General features: G+C 47.9%; 1 gene segment (V, D, J or C); it reads right to left on the reverse strand.

The window, feature by feature from the left end:
- LOC149128020 (Ig kappa chain V region K16-167-like) overlaps window positions 1-17,312 on the reverse strand; it is a 56,914-nt gene extending 39,602 nt beyond the window's left edge. Inside the window, 1 exon segment of the V gene segment in view lies at window positions 17,237-17,312. Within this exon segment, the coding sequence occupies window positions 17,237-17,291 (55 nt within the window).
- Between the last annotated feature and the right edge of the window lie 2,045 nt (window positions 17,313-19,357).

Below are 19,357 nucleotides of genomic sequence, written 5' to 3' on the forward strand. Positions count from 1 at the left end.
GAAAAGGGGGATGAACTATAGGCTTTGGGGAGGTGAGAATGGATTTTGTTATCTGCATACTGATGCATGTGTAAGCAATTAAAAAAATAAGTACAGGATAAATGTAAATTGGAAAAAAAAAATGCTGCCCTTTTGGAGTCAAACTGCTAGGTAGTGGTAAAAAAATTATATCAAGCTCCTGTACTGCTGCCAGGGCCAACTAAGGTTATTCAGTGTAAACAATACAGAATTCCAGGTGGATATGAGGAAATATCTAAAACAGTAAAAAAATTATCTTAGTGCTGGAGTGATGATTCCCATAATCACTAAAAGGAATTATCTAATTTGGCATGTTAAGAAATCAAATAAAACCTGAAAAATGACTGTGGAGTACAGGGAATTAAACAAAGTTACTCTCCCATTGACTGCTACAGTCCCAGATACCGTCATTTTGATGTAAAAGGTCACAAACATAAAAGCGTGTTCTTGATAAGGAAAGTTAAAAGGAAAAGATATTTTTAAATAAAAGAAGGACATGGTTTGTAAAAATTGTTTATCTTAATGGCTGGTTTATACTGGAATGAAAAAAAAGGGGGGGGGGAGAAGAGAAAGGTTTGAGCAAGTTACAGAAGGTGTGAGAAAGTCACAAAATGTTATGGGAAGAAGAAATCTTTGGTTATTTTCTTTGACATAAAATCAAAATCTGATCCTCTGTTAAAGCAATGAGTTAAAGTAATCTATTATGTTCTCTTGATGTCTCTGTTAAATCCTAACTGCTTAAAAACAGCTGTAAAAAGAGCAATGGTGAAATGGAGGGATCCTATCACCAATCAATGGAATGGACCTGATCCAGTACTGGTATGGGACAAGGGCTCCTAAGGGATGGGTTTTTCCATGTAACCAACATGCCTTTCTGCAATTGCTCCCTGGGCCGTGTGGCCCTGATGCTAACATCTGTATTTACAGCAGCGGATAGAGCACGTCAGTGGCGTGCTTTACCTGAAGACTACAATAACAATGTCATCCTAATAGGAGAGGACACTGCCCTTGCCATGGCTGCATCAGTAGTAAGTGTTCCTGGACTGGCTTTTGGAAATAATCGTGGACTATGAAGGCTTACATGTTTGGTGACCAAAGCAATCAATCTTACTGCTACTGTGCTATCCAATATAGCCAAAGAATTGGATCAAGTTCACTCAGGAGTGCTTTTAAGCCATGCAGCTAACAATTACTTGCTATTAAAAAAAATCATATAAATTATAAATCTGTACCTGGGGGATGTTATTTTAACATTACTAACAATGTGCCATATATAGAGTCTGTTATTGATAAACTTAAGAGTAAAATGCAACATATGTTTATTACTAACCCACTATTCATTTGAAGGGTTTCAATGGATTCATTGGTTATTAATGTTGGCTGGACTGCTACTGCTTTTCCCACTTTGTATGGGATGTCTTCCGTGTGTTCTGCATTTTATGCTGACTTCCCTATAGTATGAATGGACTGAGATTCATCATTTAAAACTTCGTACCAAGCCTCCTTTGTAATCAAAATAATTGATATTTGGCTGTATGTTTCATCTCTCACCTAATGTTGGGCTGGAATGGTACTCAAAGACGGGTAAGACGCTCAGCATCCTGTACCAACCTAAGACAGGGCTCTAGGCCAAGCTGCCAGAGTTACCGATGACGGGTAAGGACAGAGATGACTGAGGGCAACCTAAGACAGAGGCCATTCTCAATTTAATAAAAAAAGAAAAAAATATGGGGACCCATGGCTGGCCATGGGCCCACATGCTAAGGCCTGGCTTGCTAATCATTGGCATTAGTCCTCACGCAACAGTATCAAGCCCTGGCCACCAGTGACCGTATTGAAACCCCTCATTAACGGCACACAATTTTAGGATTAAAATTAGTTCAAAGAGAAAATGGGGGAATGAAAGGAGCCAAGAGCCACCATAAAAAAAATGGGGCTCCTGAGACAAACCGTTCCAGAGACGGCCTTGGGAAATGGGGAGTAAACCGGTTCACAGAGAAAGCAGTCAGCTACTAACCAGAGATACACAGAACACCTGCCTTGTAGATAAGCCCCTTCCCTACGCTTGCTCAAGGTTAACTAAAAAAAGCTACAAGGCACGTAGCAACCTATTCCTCTCTCCTAGAAACCCCCTCCCCTAATGTATCCCTTTGACCTAGTACTTTTCCACCGACATTACCACTTTTAGACTGCCATACAAGGCCCGCTACTGAAAATTATCCAATGAACTTACGCCAGCCTATAATATGTTAATTTTGTGGTTTTGCCCTTTAAAAGCTGTGTGAGATAGCTGCTCGGGGCTCCTCTCGCTTGCTTGCTGCTTGCAGCAGCAGAGGGCCCATTTGTACAAATGAAATAAATTACCTCCTGTTCTATTGCATCGTCTGGTCCGGAGTCTGTGTTTCTGGGGTCGTCACAAGAGGACACCGCTTTTGGGGTCCTACAAGAGGAGTCACCCTGGCCCCTTCCACCTGACCCTACAGGACCTTCAAGCCTGGCTGCTCTGAGAATCACTCTCAGCAGATGGGGCCCAGGAGGGGCAGCTGGGGCAGCCCAGCCTCACACTTCTGCTTTCCTGGGGGGTTTCTGTTAGGGCTTGTATCACCGTGGTATCAGCACTACTACTACTATAATAACCGTATAGACAGTAGTAAGTGGCAGCATCGTCACACTGCACGCCACTGATGGTGAGAGTGAACTGTGTCCCAGATCCACTGCCTTTGAACCGCGATGGGACCCCAGATGCCAGAGTGGAAGCCTTGTAGATCAGGAGCTTGGGAGGCTGCCCTGGTTTCTGCTGATACCAGGATAAGTAGCTACTACTAATACTCTGACTGGCCTGGCAATTGATGGTGACTGTGCCTCCCACAGCCGCAGACACGGGCGATGCAGTCTGGGTCATCACGACGGCACATCTGGCACCTGAGAAGGGAAACAGAAACAGAGAGACCATACTCATCCTCACGTCCTAAGAGGACGCTCCTGCAGAGACAGGCAGCCCTGGCCACACTGCCCGAGGCCGTTCCTGCTGCTGGCCTTCCTTACCTGGGAGCCAGAGCAGCAGGAGCCCCAGCAGCTGAGTGGGGGCCCTCGTGTCCATGCTGGGTCCTGCCTGGCACTGCCTCCTGCATGGGGCGGGAGCAGCCTGCTCCTAAATGCCCAGAGAGGTGGGCGGTGCTCTGGGGACATGCAAATGAGCAGGGGCAGGGCAGGGCTGTGCCCAGTTGAAGGGCCCAGGGCAGCTCAGAACTCAGCCCAGGGGCTGTGTCTCCAGCTGCCCCAGCTCAGACCAGGGCTGCACAAGTTTACTTGCAGTGCACATGCTTCTACTCGGAGAGTTCACATCCCAAAGTCACTGAGGGACACTTTAAAAACTTCAAATGAACTGGAAGATAGCGTAATCTATTCATGATTACATTGGGATTATGTAGGAGAAAGTCGCTTTTCTATTGAATAGTTTATAATTTAAGGCTGAGGTCATTGTCTTTACCTGTTTTTCCTCTGATGCCCTGACATTGTCCCCTCACAGCAGACCACTGCACCAGGGAGATGGTCTCTAAGAGACGAGACTTCTGTCCACACTCACCTCTGAATCTTATCAGAATAAACATCCTCAGAACAAGTTGCTCCTGAGAGAGACCAAGACTCAGAAGGAGATGCAGGTGCTTTGAGGAGAGATCACACACGTGCGCTCTCCCTTATGCAGCCAGAGTTCTGAGTCAAGGATACAGGAGGAATCAATAAGTGTAATTTCAAGGTGTCACGATAGCTCTGAGGAACATCAAGAAAAGTAACTGCCCTCTCTCCTCTATCCTGAAATCTCACGTTATTCTTAAGATAATCTAGAGAGCCCACTAAACACAAATCTAACAGAGTATATGTGGTGAGAACTCCATACAATATGATTGAAGATGTGTTTTATCTATATTTCAGTGCCTAAAATGTGCTTTGGAGAGGCCACTGATCAATCTGTATGCTCTTAAATTAAATGATATAATTGCACTAATAAAGGACCTGGAGGCGGCCGGTGCTGTGGTGTAGTGTGTAAAGCCGCCACCTGCAGTGCCAGCATTCTGTATGGGCACAGGTTCTACATGGCTGCTCCATTTCCCATCCAGCTCTCTGCTATAGCCTGAGAATGCAGTAGAAGATGGCCCAGTCCTTGGGACCTGCATCCCCATGGGAGACCTAGGAGAAGCTCCTGGCTCCTGGCCTCAGATTGGCACATCCAGCTGTTGAGGCCCATAGGGGAGTACACCTGGATAGAAGACCTCTCTCTCTCTCTCTCCTCTCTCTCTCTCTCTCTCACTCTGCCTTTCCTTCTCTCTCTGTAACTCTGACTTTGAAGTAAATAAATAAATCTAGAAAAAAAAAATAAGATGATGTAGTGAATTTAATCCAAATTTGATTTACAACTTAGTAACTTAAATGTGCAAAGTTACAGACAGTGCATCTTTCCATTTTCCATCTTACACATTGTTCATTTTTTTGGTGTTTATATCATTTAAAAATGTTTTAAATAGCCAAATATTTTCAGCAATATACACATATACATTTTTGGTGAGGGTTTCTATGTTAAAAGAATCAACTTCCTTCTGATTTGCCTCAAGTTCCAGTGGAACTGCCTACAAGAACTAGCTAATAATCAAAGACCAAGAGAAGCACATTGGAAATACGGATTCACTTTGGTAGCAAACAGTTGTCTTGGAGGACAAAGGAAGGCAGACAAGACCCCTTAAGGGAAGTAGGCTATTTCAAATACTCCATAGTTGACCTAAAAAGTTATTTTTTTTAAAGAGCTAAGCTGTGGTATCCACTGACAGCAATGCAACACTGAGTTTATGGTGACTTCAAACAAAACAAATGCCCATGAAGAAAAAGGCTGTATTTAACTTTATCTCAGTTTAGTTTCAGGTAGAGGTAACTTTTTTTCTCAGTACAATACCCCCTTCTCTGTAGAAAGCTACTCTGGTTTGCTGTCAGTTCAGGGAAGGAGGGAGTTCAGAGAGTTAACTACTCACAGCTTTAAGTAGACAATAAAGTTGTGCTTCCCTCTGGATGTGCTAATAGTAATGTCTAAAGATCTGCAATTCTTTAACAGGTGCCATTCTGACTTCTTTATTATCTATCACCTTTGGAAACTGATCACACAAAGCTACAAAATCAGCAAATGTCTGAAAGCTGTGTATAAAACATAAATGACCTCGAATTTCAAGCTCTCATTTATTAGTGTGCCACTCAATCTTAGGAAAAAATGAAAAAAAAAAAAAGTGGCTCCAAAGACAGCCTTATATTGTAGAATCAGAATCCAAATGCAGTGAGTGTGGCTAATAGCTAACTGCAGATCTCTTGCTTCTGTACATATTAGCTTTGCTTGCTAACAGCCAAGGGTGCATCTTGTGAAACTATGTGGGCCCAAATTCCCAGGAACTAGGTTGACTGAAATGTGTCCCTCACTGTTATCTTACAACCATATCTTGGGTGTGTTCCTGGGTTTGTTATTGATAACTGTTATTTTACAACCCTATTCTGGTTATCCTTTTTATTGTTCACTGCATTCCAGGGGTCCGGTTTGAAGTTGTTTACCCTAGTGGACAGAATACTATAAAAAGCTGTGTAAGCCGCTGGTGGGGGCCGCACTCTGGTGAGACGTGCTGGTCCCAATTAGTGGCCGGTCCTGATCGGTTACCTTGCCTCTCGTGTGTCTCTCAGTTGCTTCTCATTTTCAATAAAATCCTGTGTGACTGTCACTGGTATTGTAATACTCTATTTCAGCTGACGAGCAGGTACACAATACCATTCTTTCAAAAGGGAAATTGTTACTTTCAACTTGACGCCCACCCCACACCCAACCCCAATTACTAAATGCGTCATTCAGTTGTCTTGGTCATGGCCATTTCCAGGATGAGGTTTGATATCTGGTTCCCAGAGCCTCTGCTCTCAGAAAACCCGTGCTTTCCCTCCTGCAGGGATGTGTTGGCTGATGCTGGCGAATCCTTCCAGGGCTCCTCATCCTCACCTTGGCTCCTGGAGGCCTCTGCTCCGGTTCCCCATCTTCATCTCCATTACAAGCCCTGCTCCTGAGAGGGCGTTTGCAGCCAGAGGTGGAGCAGTCTCTGCAGGCTTATTGACCCAGCTGGCGCATGTGGCTGACGCTGTCTTGGACATCTGCCCACCTGTGGCCAATGCAGACCTGCAGATCTCTGTAGGTTTTGTTGGGAGGGCTCAGCTTCCTCTCGGCTGATGGCTTCCCAGCACTGCACCTGCAACATTCCCCTCCGTTACCCTGGGGCTCCAGCTCGCTTCAGCTTTTCAGACTTCTCCTCTCCTGCCTTCCGGTCCACTGTTTTCCCCACCATGGGCTCCAGATTAGTTGTCGCATAAACAGCTTTAAAAGCAATTTGAATATTTTTAAGCACAAAGAGACAGCCCTACAGAATGGTAACAAGAGGGACTGACCTGTGGGTGGGGCCTCGTGCTCCGAGATGAGTTTGTGCAGAGAAACCACAGAGGGCAGCTGTGGATGTCCCGAGGCTGCTTCGCTTGTCCCAGAGGAGTGGGGTCCACACAGAGATCAGAGACTCCGAGAGACAGCGGTGTGCACCTGCTGTCCTTGTTCTACCCAGCAGCACTCATACCTTCCGTGTACTCATGCCACAATAACAAGCAATCTTCAAAAGACAGGGAAAATCCATATAATGAAAAAATAATGCACGGTTTTGAAATTTCTTGCAGAAAAACAAGCTTATCTCCTCATTTCTCCTCATTCTTTTCATGTACTTTCAGACGTTGTCCAGGAGGTTTAATTAAAATTCTAAATTTTCTGTTCACAATCACCTGGATTCTGTGACAAGTCATCTAGGTTTACAAATTGTAGCTGATGTGTAAGGGTGCAGTTGAGGGGCCCACGCTCTGGCAAAGTAGGTTAATCCTCACCTGCAGTGCCAGCATCCCATCTGGGCACTGGTTCATATCCTGAATGCTCCACTTCCCATCCAGCTCTCTGCTATGGCCTGGGAAAGCAGTGGAAGAGGGCCCAAGTGCTTGGGTCCCTGCACCTGCATGGGAGACACAGAAGAAACTCCTGGCTCCTGGCTTTGGATCAGTCAGGCCCTGGGCATTGGGAACATTTGGGAGCTGAACCAGCAGATGGAAGACCTTGCACTTTGTCTATCCCTTACTCTGTCTGTAACTCTGCCTGGCTCCTGGCTTTGGATCTACACAGCCCAGGCCGTTGGGGCCAATAGGGGAGTGAACCACGGATGGAAGACCTCTATCTCACTCTCTCTCTCTCTCTCTCTCTCTATCTCTCTTTGCTTCTTTTCCCTTTGTCTAATTCTCTTTCAAATAAATGTATAAATCTGAAAAACAGACCCCAACTGAGCATCATCCAACTGGCTTACAACAGGCATGAGCCTGGGGAACAACCACTCTTTCCTTGGGCGCTCATCAGATTCTGAGTTCTAAAACCACACTGCATTTATCAAACTCTGCCAAGCAGCTGGGCTCCACTAAGTCCCCATTAGAGGCAGCATTAAAATTCCCCGTCCCCTCCAACACACATGTCACAGCACCTGGGTCTAGATCTCCTCCAACTCTGTTGCTCCGAGATCTGCCCTATCAGCTCTAATTCTGTCTCGGGGAGACAGTGGCAGAGATGGTAAGAGTGTAAGACAGACACAAATTGTCTCCAACACAGAAGCCATCCGCAGCCTACTCCCGTCTCGCCAGGTCTGCCATCTAAGGGGCTGGGCAGGGTGGCTGATTAAGGACTGTGATGGGGAGATGACGCAGAAGGACCTGGTGGGAGCGGTACAATCACAATGGTCCTGAAGTCGGGAGGAGGGCCAGGGGCTGTGACAGGGCAGCAAGCTGTGGAGTGATGGAGGGGAGGCCACAGAGCAGGAAATCTGGCCATCCAGACACTGCACAAACCTAGAACAGAATCCCATCCTCGAGAGATACAAGAACACCACAGCCCTGCTGTCTCCCGGGTTTCTTCCAGGAGAGCGCTGAGCTCCTGACCACAGCAATAGAACATGCAATATTGTGACTGAAGAGAATGGAATAATTCATTACAGCAACAATGCACCAAGCAAACACCAAGGAAGAGAACGCCTTTCACCTCCTCCCTGATCCTGCTCTGACATCCCAAAGTGTTCTCTTTGCTCCCATTGGGTGTCTTGACAAGAGGCAAACAGCAGTTTATTGTGAGGGGAGTTGGCACAGCATTCCTCTTAGATACAACTTTGCTGGGTGAAACACTTGGATGATCTCTCTTCAGTCTCGGTATGTGACGGCAGGGGGCTCCCAAGCAGGAACCTGAGTAGAAGAAGAGCTTAGGATCTGTGTATCTGTTTCCATACCGGGGGCAGGGATTAGGACACGGTGACCGTGAGAGGGCAGCACTGACCCAGGATGAGAAGGGACAGAGGAGATGAGGAAGGTTAGGAAATGCGACTTCATTCACTTTCCCAGAATCTGAAACAACGTCACCTGGGGTGTGAAATGCGTGTGAGAGAACTGTATTTGGTGGCCAAACTGCAGAAGGAGCTGCATGAAAAATGTGAGCCAACATGGACTGAAGCAGGGGTGCAGTGAACGGTGCATTTCACACCGTCCTGGTTGTGCCTCGGGTCCTGCTGTGCAAGCCAGGGGCCTCCTCTGTAGAGGGAACATTGCAACGTGCAAGGAAAATACAGAAAGATGCACAGACCTGGGTTGGAACAAGCCAACATATTTGGTCACCATTGCATTCTGGACCAACCATCCATGGCTCTGAGATTTGACCAGGAAACAAGCAGAATTCTCCTCTGTCAATACCTCCTGAGGTTAAGCTGGGAACAGAGGGGCAGGGGAGAATCACCAGTGAGTGCTGCAGGCAGACAGCACCAGCACCCCCACCCCAGAGCTTCCTGGACAGGGCTGAGGACACGCGGGGCAGCACCTGTGCCTTCTGCCCCAGAGGTGCTTGGCCTCTAGGAGATCTGAGAGTCTCTGTGTCTACGATCTCCTTCTCTGACGGCCGTTCTCCCAGGATATTAAAAGCTATAGTAAGATTGCACTCATCAGGATTTAAACTATTTTTCCTTGCCATATCTATAATAATTTATCTTTTCTGTATGAATTCAAAATGATACAATACACTCAAATACTCCAGTAGAATAATTGCTCTCCTTAAAACAGTAGGAACATGGTCATGTCTGTGCTGATGCTTCCAAGGAGAGGAAAAGAGGGAGCCTCAGAGGAGTCACCCTGGCCCCTTCCACCCGACCCTGCAGGACCTTCAAGCCTGGCTGCTCTGAGAATCACTCTCAGCAGATGGGGCCCAGGAGGAGCAGCTGGGCAGCCCAGCCTCACACTTCTGCTTTCCTCGGGGGTTTTTGTTAGGGCTTGGAACACTGTGGTATCACCACTACTATAAGTATCACCATGCTGACAGTAGTAAGTGGCAGCATCGTCACACTGCACGCCGCTGATGGTGAGAGTGTACTCTGTCCCAGATCCACTGCCTTTGAACCGCGATGGGACCCCAGATGCCAGAGTGGATGCATAATAGATCAGGAGTTTGGGAGGCTGCCCTGGTTTCTGCTGATACCAGTTTAAGTAGCTACTAATGCTCTGACTGGCCTGGCAATTGATGGTGACTGTGCCTCCCACAGCTGCAGACACGGAGGCTGGAGTCTGGGTCAGCACTTGGGCAAAAGTGGCACCTGAGGAGGGAAACAGAAACACAGAGACCACACTCATCCTCACATTCTAAGAGGACACTCCTGCAGAGACGGGCAGTCCTGGTCACACTGCCCGAGGCCGTTCCTGCTGCTGGCCTTCCTTACCTGGGAGCCAGAGCAGCAGGAGCCCCAGCAGCTGAGTGGGGGCCCTCGTGTCCATGCTGGGTCCTGCCTGGCACTGCCTCCTGCATGGGGCGGGAGCAGCCTGCTCCTAAATGCCCAGAGAGGTGGGCGGTGCTCTAGGGACATGCAAATGACCATGGGCGGGGCAGGGCTGTGCCCAGCTGAAGGGCCCAGGGCAGCTCAGAACTCAGCCCAGGGGCTGTGTCTCCAGCTGCCCCTGCTCAAACCAGGGCTGCACAAGTTTACCCGTAGTGCGCATGATTCTACCGGGATATGTCACATCCCGAATTCACTGAGGGACAATTGCCATCACTTTCAGTGAACTGGATGGTAAGTTGTTTTAATTGATTCAATGTTATGTTTGGATTCTGTAGACTAAAGTCCCTTTTCCAAGAAAATATTAGTTACATATTAAAACTTGAAGTTAATGTCTTTTCCCTTTTGAGTGAGTGGCGGGGCTCTGATATCCTCCCAATGTCACTGTGTTCTCACGTGGGGTCCATTCTACAGCACACAGAGAACAGCTGACTGTAAGCTGAGCGAGCACACAGTGCCTGAGAGAGAATCTGTTGGGTAAGTATCTGCTGACCTCCTGTCAGTGCAGGTATGTGACAGACACAGGGTCAGCTATCAAAGGACGAGGGTGGAGGAGGAGGCTTTGATTGGTTGATCTGTGTCTGCACAGAGGTGAGAAAATGTCGTTGCAGAGAAATGAGAGGTAGGATGAGAGGAGGGATGAGAAGGGTGGAGGAGGAGAGGAAGGAGTCTGGGATGCAGAGAGGCCCTGCCCCACACTGACATGCAGTCCCCTGGGGTTGAGGAGGTTCTGGAGAATGGCAGTCGGGGGCACAGCTGCAGGAGGGATGGGTGGAAGATGTGGGTCCAGATTTTGAGTAGGCAGAGACAGGTAGGAGCTGTTTGTTCCACCCCATCCTGTGCTTGATCCTGTGTTATTTTCAACTCTGGCCTCAGCCATGACATGAATACAGCCTTGTAGAAGGAATGTATTTTAGAGACCTGAGTTCAAATCCCAGCACCGCACCTACTCACCATGGGACTTAGAGCAGCCCATCCTGCCCTCTGAGATATGCGGTCACATAGGAGAATTCTCTCCAACACCACAGCACCTGCACATGTGTTGTGACACCAGGTGTCCACATCATAACAGGTTACACAGGTCTCCTACAGAGAATGTCTCTCTGGGGTCTCAGCAGAGAGAGGACCAGTGTGGGTAGAGGTCCACGCTCTCCTCACGGCTCAGCCCAGCTTTGCTGCTGCTGCTCCACCTGTGACAGGGGCTGCAGGGCTCGCACAGCCCAGAACCTGGAGAAGCTGAGCAGCTCCTCAGTGTGGTTCTGGTGGACGTCACTGGGGCCAGAGAGGCTTCTGCTTTCTCTCATTCCATAATGGCCTTGGTGTGATATAAAAGAGCAATAGTTAGAACACACTTCGAGGGGAACGGCTGTACTCGGAACCCTGCTATACACTGGCAGTCCACGGTGGAGGTCTCGGCTCTGCACTTGGCCTGGTCCAGCCCCAGGTGTTGTAAGGGTCATCTGGGAAAGACCAGCACATGGAAGATCTCGCTCTCTCGCTCTCTCTTTCTCTCTCCAACTCTGTGTTCACCTCTCACTGATCCTCACTTTTTATGTATATAAATAAATAAATATATCAAAAGCAGATAAGGGTGAGGCCGGCACAGTGGCGCAGTGTGTTAACGCCCTGGCTTGAAGCGCCCCCATCCCATAAGGGCGCCGGTTCTAGTCCCGCTACTCAACTTCCGATCTAGCTCTATGCTATGGCCTGGGATACTAGTTGAAGATGGCCCAAGTCCCTGGGCCCCTGCACCCACGATGGAAACCCGGAAGAAGCTCCTGTCTTCAGATCGACAGAGCTACGGCCATGGTACATATCTGGGGAGTGAACCAACTGATGGAAGATCGCTCTCTCTCTGTAACTCCATATTTCAAATAAATAAAATAAATCTTAAAAATAATGGAAAAGGGTAATATTTAAGAAAATTATCTTCACTAGAAATAAGTATTAACCACAGGACAAGACACCCTTGCTAAACTGGGTTTCACTGTTTATAGCCAGTGTCCAGGCACTGATTCTTCCACTGACCTGTGTGTTGGCTGGTTTCATGACTCAGCAATTTGAGAAGCTTAAAAAGCTTCTTTTTCAAACAAAGGACAAAGTTTCCTCTACCATTACTGAGACCACTATTAGTTTTTCTGTTCAGCAAACACTAAATTGAACTGCCGATTCATTCCCTCTGCTTCTGCCTCAAGACAGGAGGATGCACTAAGTGGACCAGGACACACACTGCCCACCTGCCCCGAGCAGTGGTAGTGCTCCAGGGGAGGCCTCTCACAGGGCCCAGAGTGGGAGCTGGTGATGTTTGTTTATTATCTGCCCTGCCCACTAAAATGAAAGATCTAGGATATGAAGGGCTCTGTTCGATTTTTACAATTCTTCTATGCCTAGGAGATTGTGATACTGTTCACTGTGAGCCACTGTGTGCAAACAATGAAGCTACTATTGGTTCAATTCGATGAGAATTTGCTATTTGATTTTGAATTGAATGAAGAACTGCTCAAGCAGGGATTCAAAGCAGACGCGATTCCACCTGTGACCCCCAGGGGGCGCCAGTGCACCTCAGGTCTGGTAGTGACAGAGGGACTGGGAGGAAGAGACTCACACCTTGACTAGACTCTTGAGGAACAGTGGTTTTTCTGCTACTCCGGGTTGAATTCTTTGTTTACTGGAGGGTGAAGCTGGTGATTATCAAGTAAATGAAAAGTATGTCATTGTAAAATAGAGAAGACAAATAAAAAAAGGAGAGTGGTGGTGGGAGTGAGAAAGGAGGGACGACATGGTGGGAAGTGGCATTAAGCTCTCACAACCGTGCATAGGATAAGCAGGCCTTGTGCAGTGGGTTAAGCTGCCATATGCCACACCAGCATCCCACATGCGCACCAGTGGAGTCCTGCTACTCCACTTCCAAACGAGCTCCCTGCTAATGGCCTGGGAAACACCAGTGCATGGAACAAGTGTTTCAGCCCTGACACCCACGTGGGAGACCTGAAAGAAGTTCCACGTCCCAGCTCTTGCCAGGCACAGCCTCAGCAGGTGCAGTCACTGGAGAAGAGAATCAGCAGATGGAAGAGAACTCTCTCTGTTAACTCTGTATGTGTGTGGGTGTGTGTAAACCATGTGCTTTCAATAACAAATAAATCATTTTAAAAAACTGTAACTATAAAAAACTAAAAACTTTAAATATGAAATTGGTATCCTTTATAAAATTTTCTAAACACAGTATTTAAAATATTTCCTTGTAATATCTATAATGTTTTCTCTCTTGCTCTATGAATCTCAAATGATACTACAACTTCAATTACTCAGAAAGAATAATCAAATTCTTGAAAACAGTAGGGACGTGGTCATGTCTGTGCTGCTGCCACCAAGGAGGAGGAAAGGAGGGAGCCTCAGAGGAGTCAGCCTGGCCCCTTCCACCCGACCCTGCAGGACCTTCAAGCCTGGCTGCTCTGAGAATCACTCTCAGCAGATGGGGCCCAGGAGGAGCAGCTGGGGCAGCCCAGCCTCACACTTCTGCTTTCCTGGGGGGGGGGGGGTTTGTTAGGGCTTGTAACACTGTGGTAAGTAGCACTACCACGATAATAACTGCTTAGACAGTAGTAAGTGGCAGCATCGTCACACTGCACGCCGCTGATGGTGAGACTGTACTCTGTCCCAGATCCACTGCCTTTGAACCGCGATGGGACCCCAGTTTCCAGATTGGATGCATCATAGATCAGGAGCTTGGGAGGCTGCCCTGGTTTCTGCTGATACCAGGCCAAACCACTATAAATGTTCTCACTGGCCTGGCAATTGATGGTGACTGTGCCTCCCACAGCTGCAGACACGGAGGCTGGAGTCTGGGTCATCGCTACTTCGGCACATCTGGCACCTGAGAAGGGAAACAGAAACACAGAGACCACACTCATCCTCACGTTCTAAGAGGACGCTCCTGCAGAGACAGGCAGCCCTGGCCACAGGCCTCCACTGGAAGGTTTCTGCCTTAGCCCCAGTCCCTGTGGGAGGGATAGCAAAGCCTACAACATTTTCAGCTTCTACCCTGCAGAGGGTAATATCTGTTTCTCAGCCAAGTTGAATCACGAACCAGATGCAAACCAGAAAAAAGACAAGTTTGGGAGTTCAGCCTGACCCTCACTGTCTCCTTCTCCACTAGATAAACATGATGATTTCTTACTAAAATGACTTGTTTATAAATCCCCACATCAAGTCCATCTCCTCTTGCTTGATCCTGAGAATGGCCTGCCACAGCTTGGCACTCTGTTCCTGTTCGTAGAACTAAGGGTTTCAGATTTTTCTAGGTTCCAGTGTGTTTCTGAGTGAATAGTCCAGGCTCCTAAAGAGATAGGCAGCCTATGGACTCTGTCAAATGCTGTGACCAAGAGCAAGGAGACAGTCCAGGCAGGTGCTGATACCACTGTAGGGGTTTTGCATCCGACCAGCTGGGACCTGTTGTTGACTTCCTCTGGGAACACAATCTGTAATGGTAAAGGTCAAGCAAGATAAATGTGCTCCTAGGACCTGCACTCACAGACAGACTGAACCTGTAGGGTGAGGAAGTTGGTTTATTAAAAAAAGAAAAGAAAGAAAGAAAAACAACAACAATAACTCACCTCCTCAATGCCAGAACTGTAGAATTCATCAATGCTGGGACGCTTATCCTGTGTCACATCTCAAAAGCACGAGACACAAGTCACACTGGAAGAACCATTCATTCTATTTCTGAAATTTGGCTCATTCGCCTCACCTGGCACACAGAACAACGGATGCCCAAACACCAGGACCAGTGACATTCCAGGGCCGCTCCTGCACTGCCCAATGGTGCTGAGCCCTAGATCTCTACAAGGTTGAGTTAAAAGTCCCAAGTCGGAGGGCTGTGCCTGGGGACATGGGCAGAGCATGTGAGGCACCAGGAATGAGTGAAGGGCAAATTGTGGGGATCCGTCTGCGGGCACAGCCTCATAACCTGATTCCAACTGGAGACGACAGCACGTCAGGGATTCTCTGCACTCCTTTCTCTTATCAGAATATTTTGGAGTTTCTAAGGAGGGGCCATGGGTGATAAGGTTTTGTTGCCAGCCCAGGTTCCTGGACTCACTTGCAAATAGAATTTACCAAGAGGGTGACCTGCAGTGCAGACCAGGTTTCCTGTGGTCTTGTGCAGGAGCACGGGGAGGGAGCACAGCAGGCAGGAGTCCTCCGACTGGTCCCCCGATGGGAGCTAAGCCCCTGCTTCTATGGACTTGGAGAGACACAGCAGTTTCTCTAGGCACACGACACCTAGATCAGCACCCAGCCTGTGGTTGCAGCTCGTCCCCCTTGACCCACAACAGTTCAGTGTGCACCCAGCTCTGCGCTGTGTGGGAGCTGTTAGCTATCTCGCCCATGACACGCTCCAAGTGGTGGTGTTGCTTGCCCCTGAGCCAGGTGCTTCTCCTGGTCTCCCATGTGGGTGCGGGGCCCAAGCACTTGGGCCATCCCCAACTGCACTGCCTGGCCACAGCAGAGAGCTGGACTGGAAGAGGAACAACCGGGATAGAATCCGGCACCCCAACCGGGACTAGAACCCGGTGTGCTGGGGCCACAGGAGGAAGATTAGCCTAGTGAGCCACGCATATCTGCCCTGCCCACAAAATGAGAGATTTATGAGATGAAGGGCTCTGCTCAGCTTTTTACAAATAGTCTATGCCTAGGAGATTTGATATTGTGAGTCATATGCAGTCTGTAGAAACAATGAAGCTACTATTGATTCAAATCGATGAGAATTTTCTATTTGATTTTGGACTGCATGAAGAACTGCTCAATCAGGGATTAAAAGCTGATGTAATTCCACCTGTGACCCCCAGGGGGAGGCAGTGCACCTCAGGTCTGGCAGTGACAGAGGGATTGGGAGGATTGAGACACACAGCCTTGTCTAGACTCTGAGGAACAGTGGTTTTCTGCTCACTCCTCATCGAATTCTTTGTTTACTGGAAGGTTAACCTGGTGGTAATAAATTGAACGTGTGTCCATGTAAAACTTAAAAGTAAAAGAGAGGAGGGAAGGAGTGAGGAAGGAGGGAGGGCATGGTGGGAAGAGGCATTATTTCTCACAAGAGTGGACAGGATGGGCCGGCCTTGTGCAGTGGGTAAAGCAGCCAAAGGCAGCACCAGCATCCACATGGGCACCGGTGGGAGTCCTGGCTGCTCCACTCCCAATCCAGCTCTCTGCTTGGCCTGGGAAAGCTCCTGTAGATGGCTCCAGTGTTGGAGTCCTGGCACCCGTGTGGGAGACCTGAGAGAAGCTCCATCTCCAGGTCTTGCCTGGCACTGCCTCAGCCACTGCAGCCACTGGAGGAGAGACCAGCAGATGGAAGAGAACTCTCTCTATGAAACTCTGTGTGTGTCTGTGTGTGTGTGTGTGTGTGTGTAAAACACGGACTTTTAAAAAGCAAATGAAATTTATTAAATTACTGTAGATATGAAATTGGTTTCTTGCATAAAATTTTATATTCACCAGTATTTAAAATAGTTTTCCTTATAATAATTGTAGTGTTCTCTCTTTTGTTCTATGAATCTACACTGATGTCCAGCTTGGAATACTCAGAGAGAACAGTTGATTTCCTTTAGCACAGTAGGGACATGGTCATGTCTGTGTTGCAGCCGCCAAGGAGGAGGAAAGGAGGGAGCCTCAGAGGAGTCAGCCTGGCACCTTCCAGCCGACCCTGCAGGACCTTCAAGCCTGGCTGCTCTGAGAATCACTCTCAGCAGATGGGGCCCAGGAGGAGCAGCTGGGGCAGCCCAGCCTCACACTTCTGCTTTCCTCGGGGGTTTTTGTTAGGGCTTGTATCACTGTGGTACCATCAGCACTAATATAAGTATAAACGCCTAGACAGTAGTAAGTGGCAGCATCGTCACACTGCAAGCCGCTGATGGTGAGAGTGAACTCTGTCCCAGATCCACTGCCGCTGAACCGCGATGGGACCCCAGATGCCAGAGTGGATGCCCTGTAGATCAGGAGCTTGGGAGGCTGCCCTGGTTTCTGCTGAAACCAGGCCAAATTGCTATAAATGTCCTCACTGGCCTGGCAATTGATGGTGACTGTGCCTCCCACAGCGGCAGACACGGGGGATGGAGTCTGGGTCATCACAAGGGCACATCTGGCGCCTGAAAAGGGAAACAGAAACACAGAGACCACACTCATCCTCACGTTCTAAGAGGACGCTCCTGCAGAGACAGGCAGCCCTGGCCACACTCCCTGAGGCCATTCCTGCTGCTGGCCTTCCTTACCTGGGAGCCAGAGCAGCAGGAGCCCCAGCAGCTGAGTGGGGGCCCTCATGTCCATGCTGGGTCCTGCCTGGCACTGCCTCCTGCATGGGGCAGGAGCAGCCTGGGCCTAAATGCCCAGAGAGGTGGGCGGTGCTCTGGGGACATGCAAATGAGCAGGGGCGGGGCAGGGCTATGCCCAGCTGAAGGGCCCAGGGCAGCTCAGAACTCAGCCCAGGGGCTGTGTCTCCACTGCCCCAGCTCAGACCAGGGCTACACAAGTTTACCTGCAGTGCGCATGCTTCTACTCGGAGAGTTCACATCCCAAAGTCACTGAGGGACACTTGTAATGACCTTAAATGAACTGGAAGATAGCATAATCTATTCATGATTACATTGGGATTATGTAGGAGAAAGTCGCTTTTCTATTGAATAGTTTATAATTTAAGGCTGAGGTCATTTTCTTTACCTGTTTTTCCTCTGATGCCCTGACAATGTCCCCTCACGGCAAACCGCTACACCAGGGAGATGGTCTCTAAGAGACGAGACTTCTGTCCACACTCACCTCTGAATCTTATCAGAATAAACATCCTCAGAACAAGCGGCTGCCAGAGAGAGACCAGGACTCAGAAGGAGAACGCAGGTGCTTAGAGGAGAGATCACACACGTGCGCCCTCCCTTCTTGCAGCCAGAGTTCTGAGTCCAGGATGCAAGAGGAATCAATAAGTTAAGTTCAAGGTGTCACCATAGCTCTGAGGAACATCAAGAAAAGTAACTGCCCTCTCTCCTCTATCCTGAAATCTCACATTATTCTTAAGATAATCTAGAGAGCCCACTAAACACAAATCTAACAGAGTATTATGTGGTGAGAACTCCATACAATATGATTGAAGATGTGTTTTATCTCTATTTCAGTGCCTAAAATGTGCTTTGGAGAGGCCACTGATCAATCTGTATGCTCTTAAATTAAATGATATAATTGCACTAATAAAGGACCTGGAGGCGGCCGGTGCTGTGGTGTAGTGGGTAAAGCCGCCACCTGCAGTGCCGGCATTCTGTATGGGCACAGGTTCTACATGGCTGCTCCATTTCCCATCCAGCTCTCTGCTATAGCCTGAGAATGCAGTAGAAGATGGCCCAGTCCTTGGGACCTGCATCCCCATGGGAGACCTAGGAGAAGCTCCTGGCTCCTGGCCTCAGATTGGCGCAGATCCAGCTGTTGTGGCCCATAGGGGAGTACACCTGGATAGAAGACCTCTCTCTCTCTCCTCTCTCTCTCTCTCTCTCTCTCTCTCTCACTCTGCCTTTCCTTCTCTCTCTGTACCACTGACTTTGAAGTAAATAAATAAATCTAGAAAAAAAATAAGACGATGTAGTGAGTTTTTCCAAATTTGATTCACAACTTAGTAACTTAAATGTGCAAAGTTACAGACAGTGCATCTTTCCATTTTCCATCTTACACATTGTTCATTTTTTTGGTGTTTATATCATTTAAAAAATGTTTTAAATAGCCAAATATTTTCAGCAATATACACATATACATTTCTGACTTCTTTATTATCTATAACCTTTGGAAACTGATCACACAAAGCTACAAAATCAGCAAATATCTGAAAGCTGTGTATAGAACATAAATAACCTCGAATTTCAAGCTCTTAGTTATTAATGTGCCACTCAATCTTAGGAAAAAATGAAAAAAAGTGGCTCCAAAGACAGCCATCTATTGTAGAATCAGAATCAAAATGGAGTGAGTGTGGCTAAAAGCCTATTGCAGATCTCTTGCTTCTGTACATATTAGCTTTTCTTGCTAATGGCTAAGGGTGCATCTTGTGAAACTATGTGGGCCCAAATTCCCAGGAACTAGGTTGACTGAAATGTGTCCCTCACAGTTTTCTTACAACCATATCTTGGGCATGTTCCTGGGTTTGTTATTGATAACTGTTATCTTACAACCATATTCTGGTTATCCTTTTTATTGTTCACTGCATTCCAGTAGTCCAGTTTGAAATTGCTTGCCCTAGTGGACAGAATACCATAAAAAGCTGTGTAAGCTGCTGGTGGGGGCCGCACTCTGGTAAGGAGTGTTGGTCCCAGTCGGTGGCCGGTCCTGATCGGTTACCTTGCCTCTCATGTGTCTCTCAGTTG

This window comes from Oryctolagus cuniculus, chromosome 2, assembly GCF_051225735.1.
Source record: "Oryctolagus cuniculus isolate XC-2025 breed Fujian yellow rabbit chromosome 2, ASM5122573v1, whole genome shotgun sequence".
Lineage (NCBI taxonomy): Eukaryota > Metazoa > Chordata > Mammalia > Lagomorpha > Leporidae > Oryctolagus > Oryctolagus cuniculus.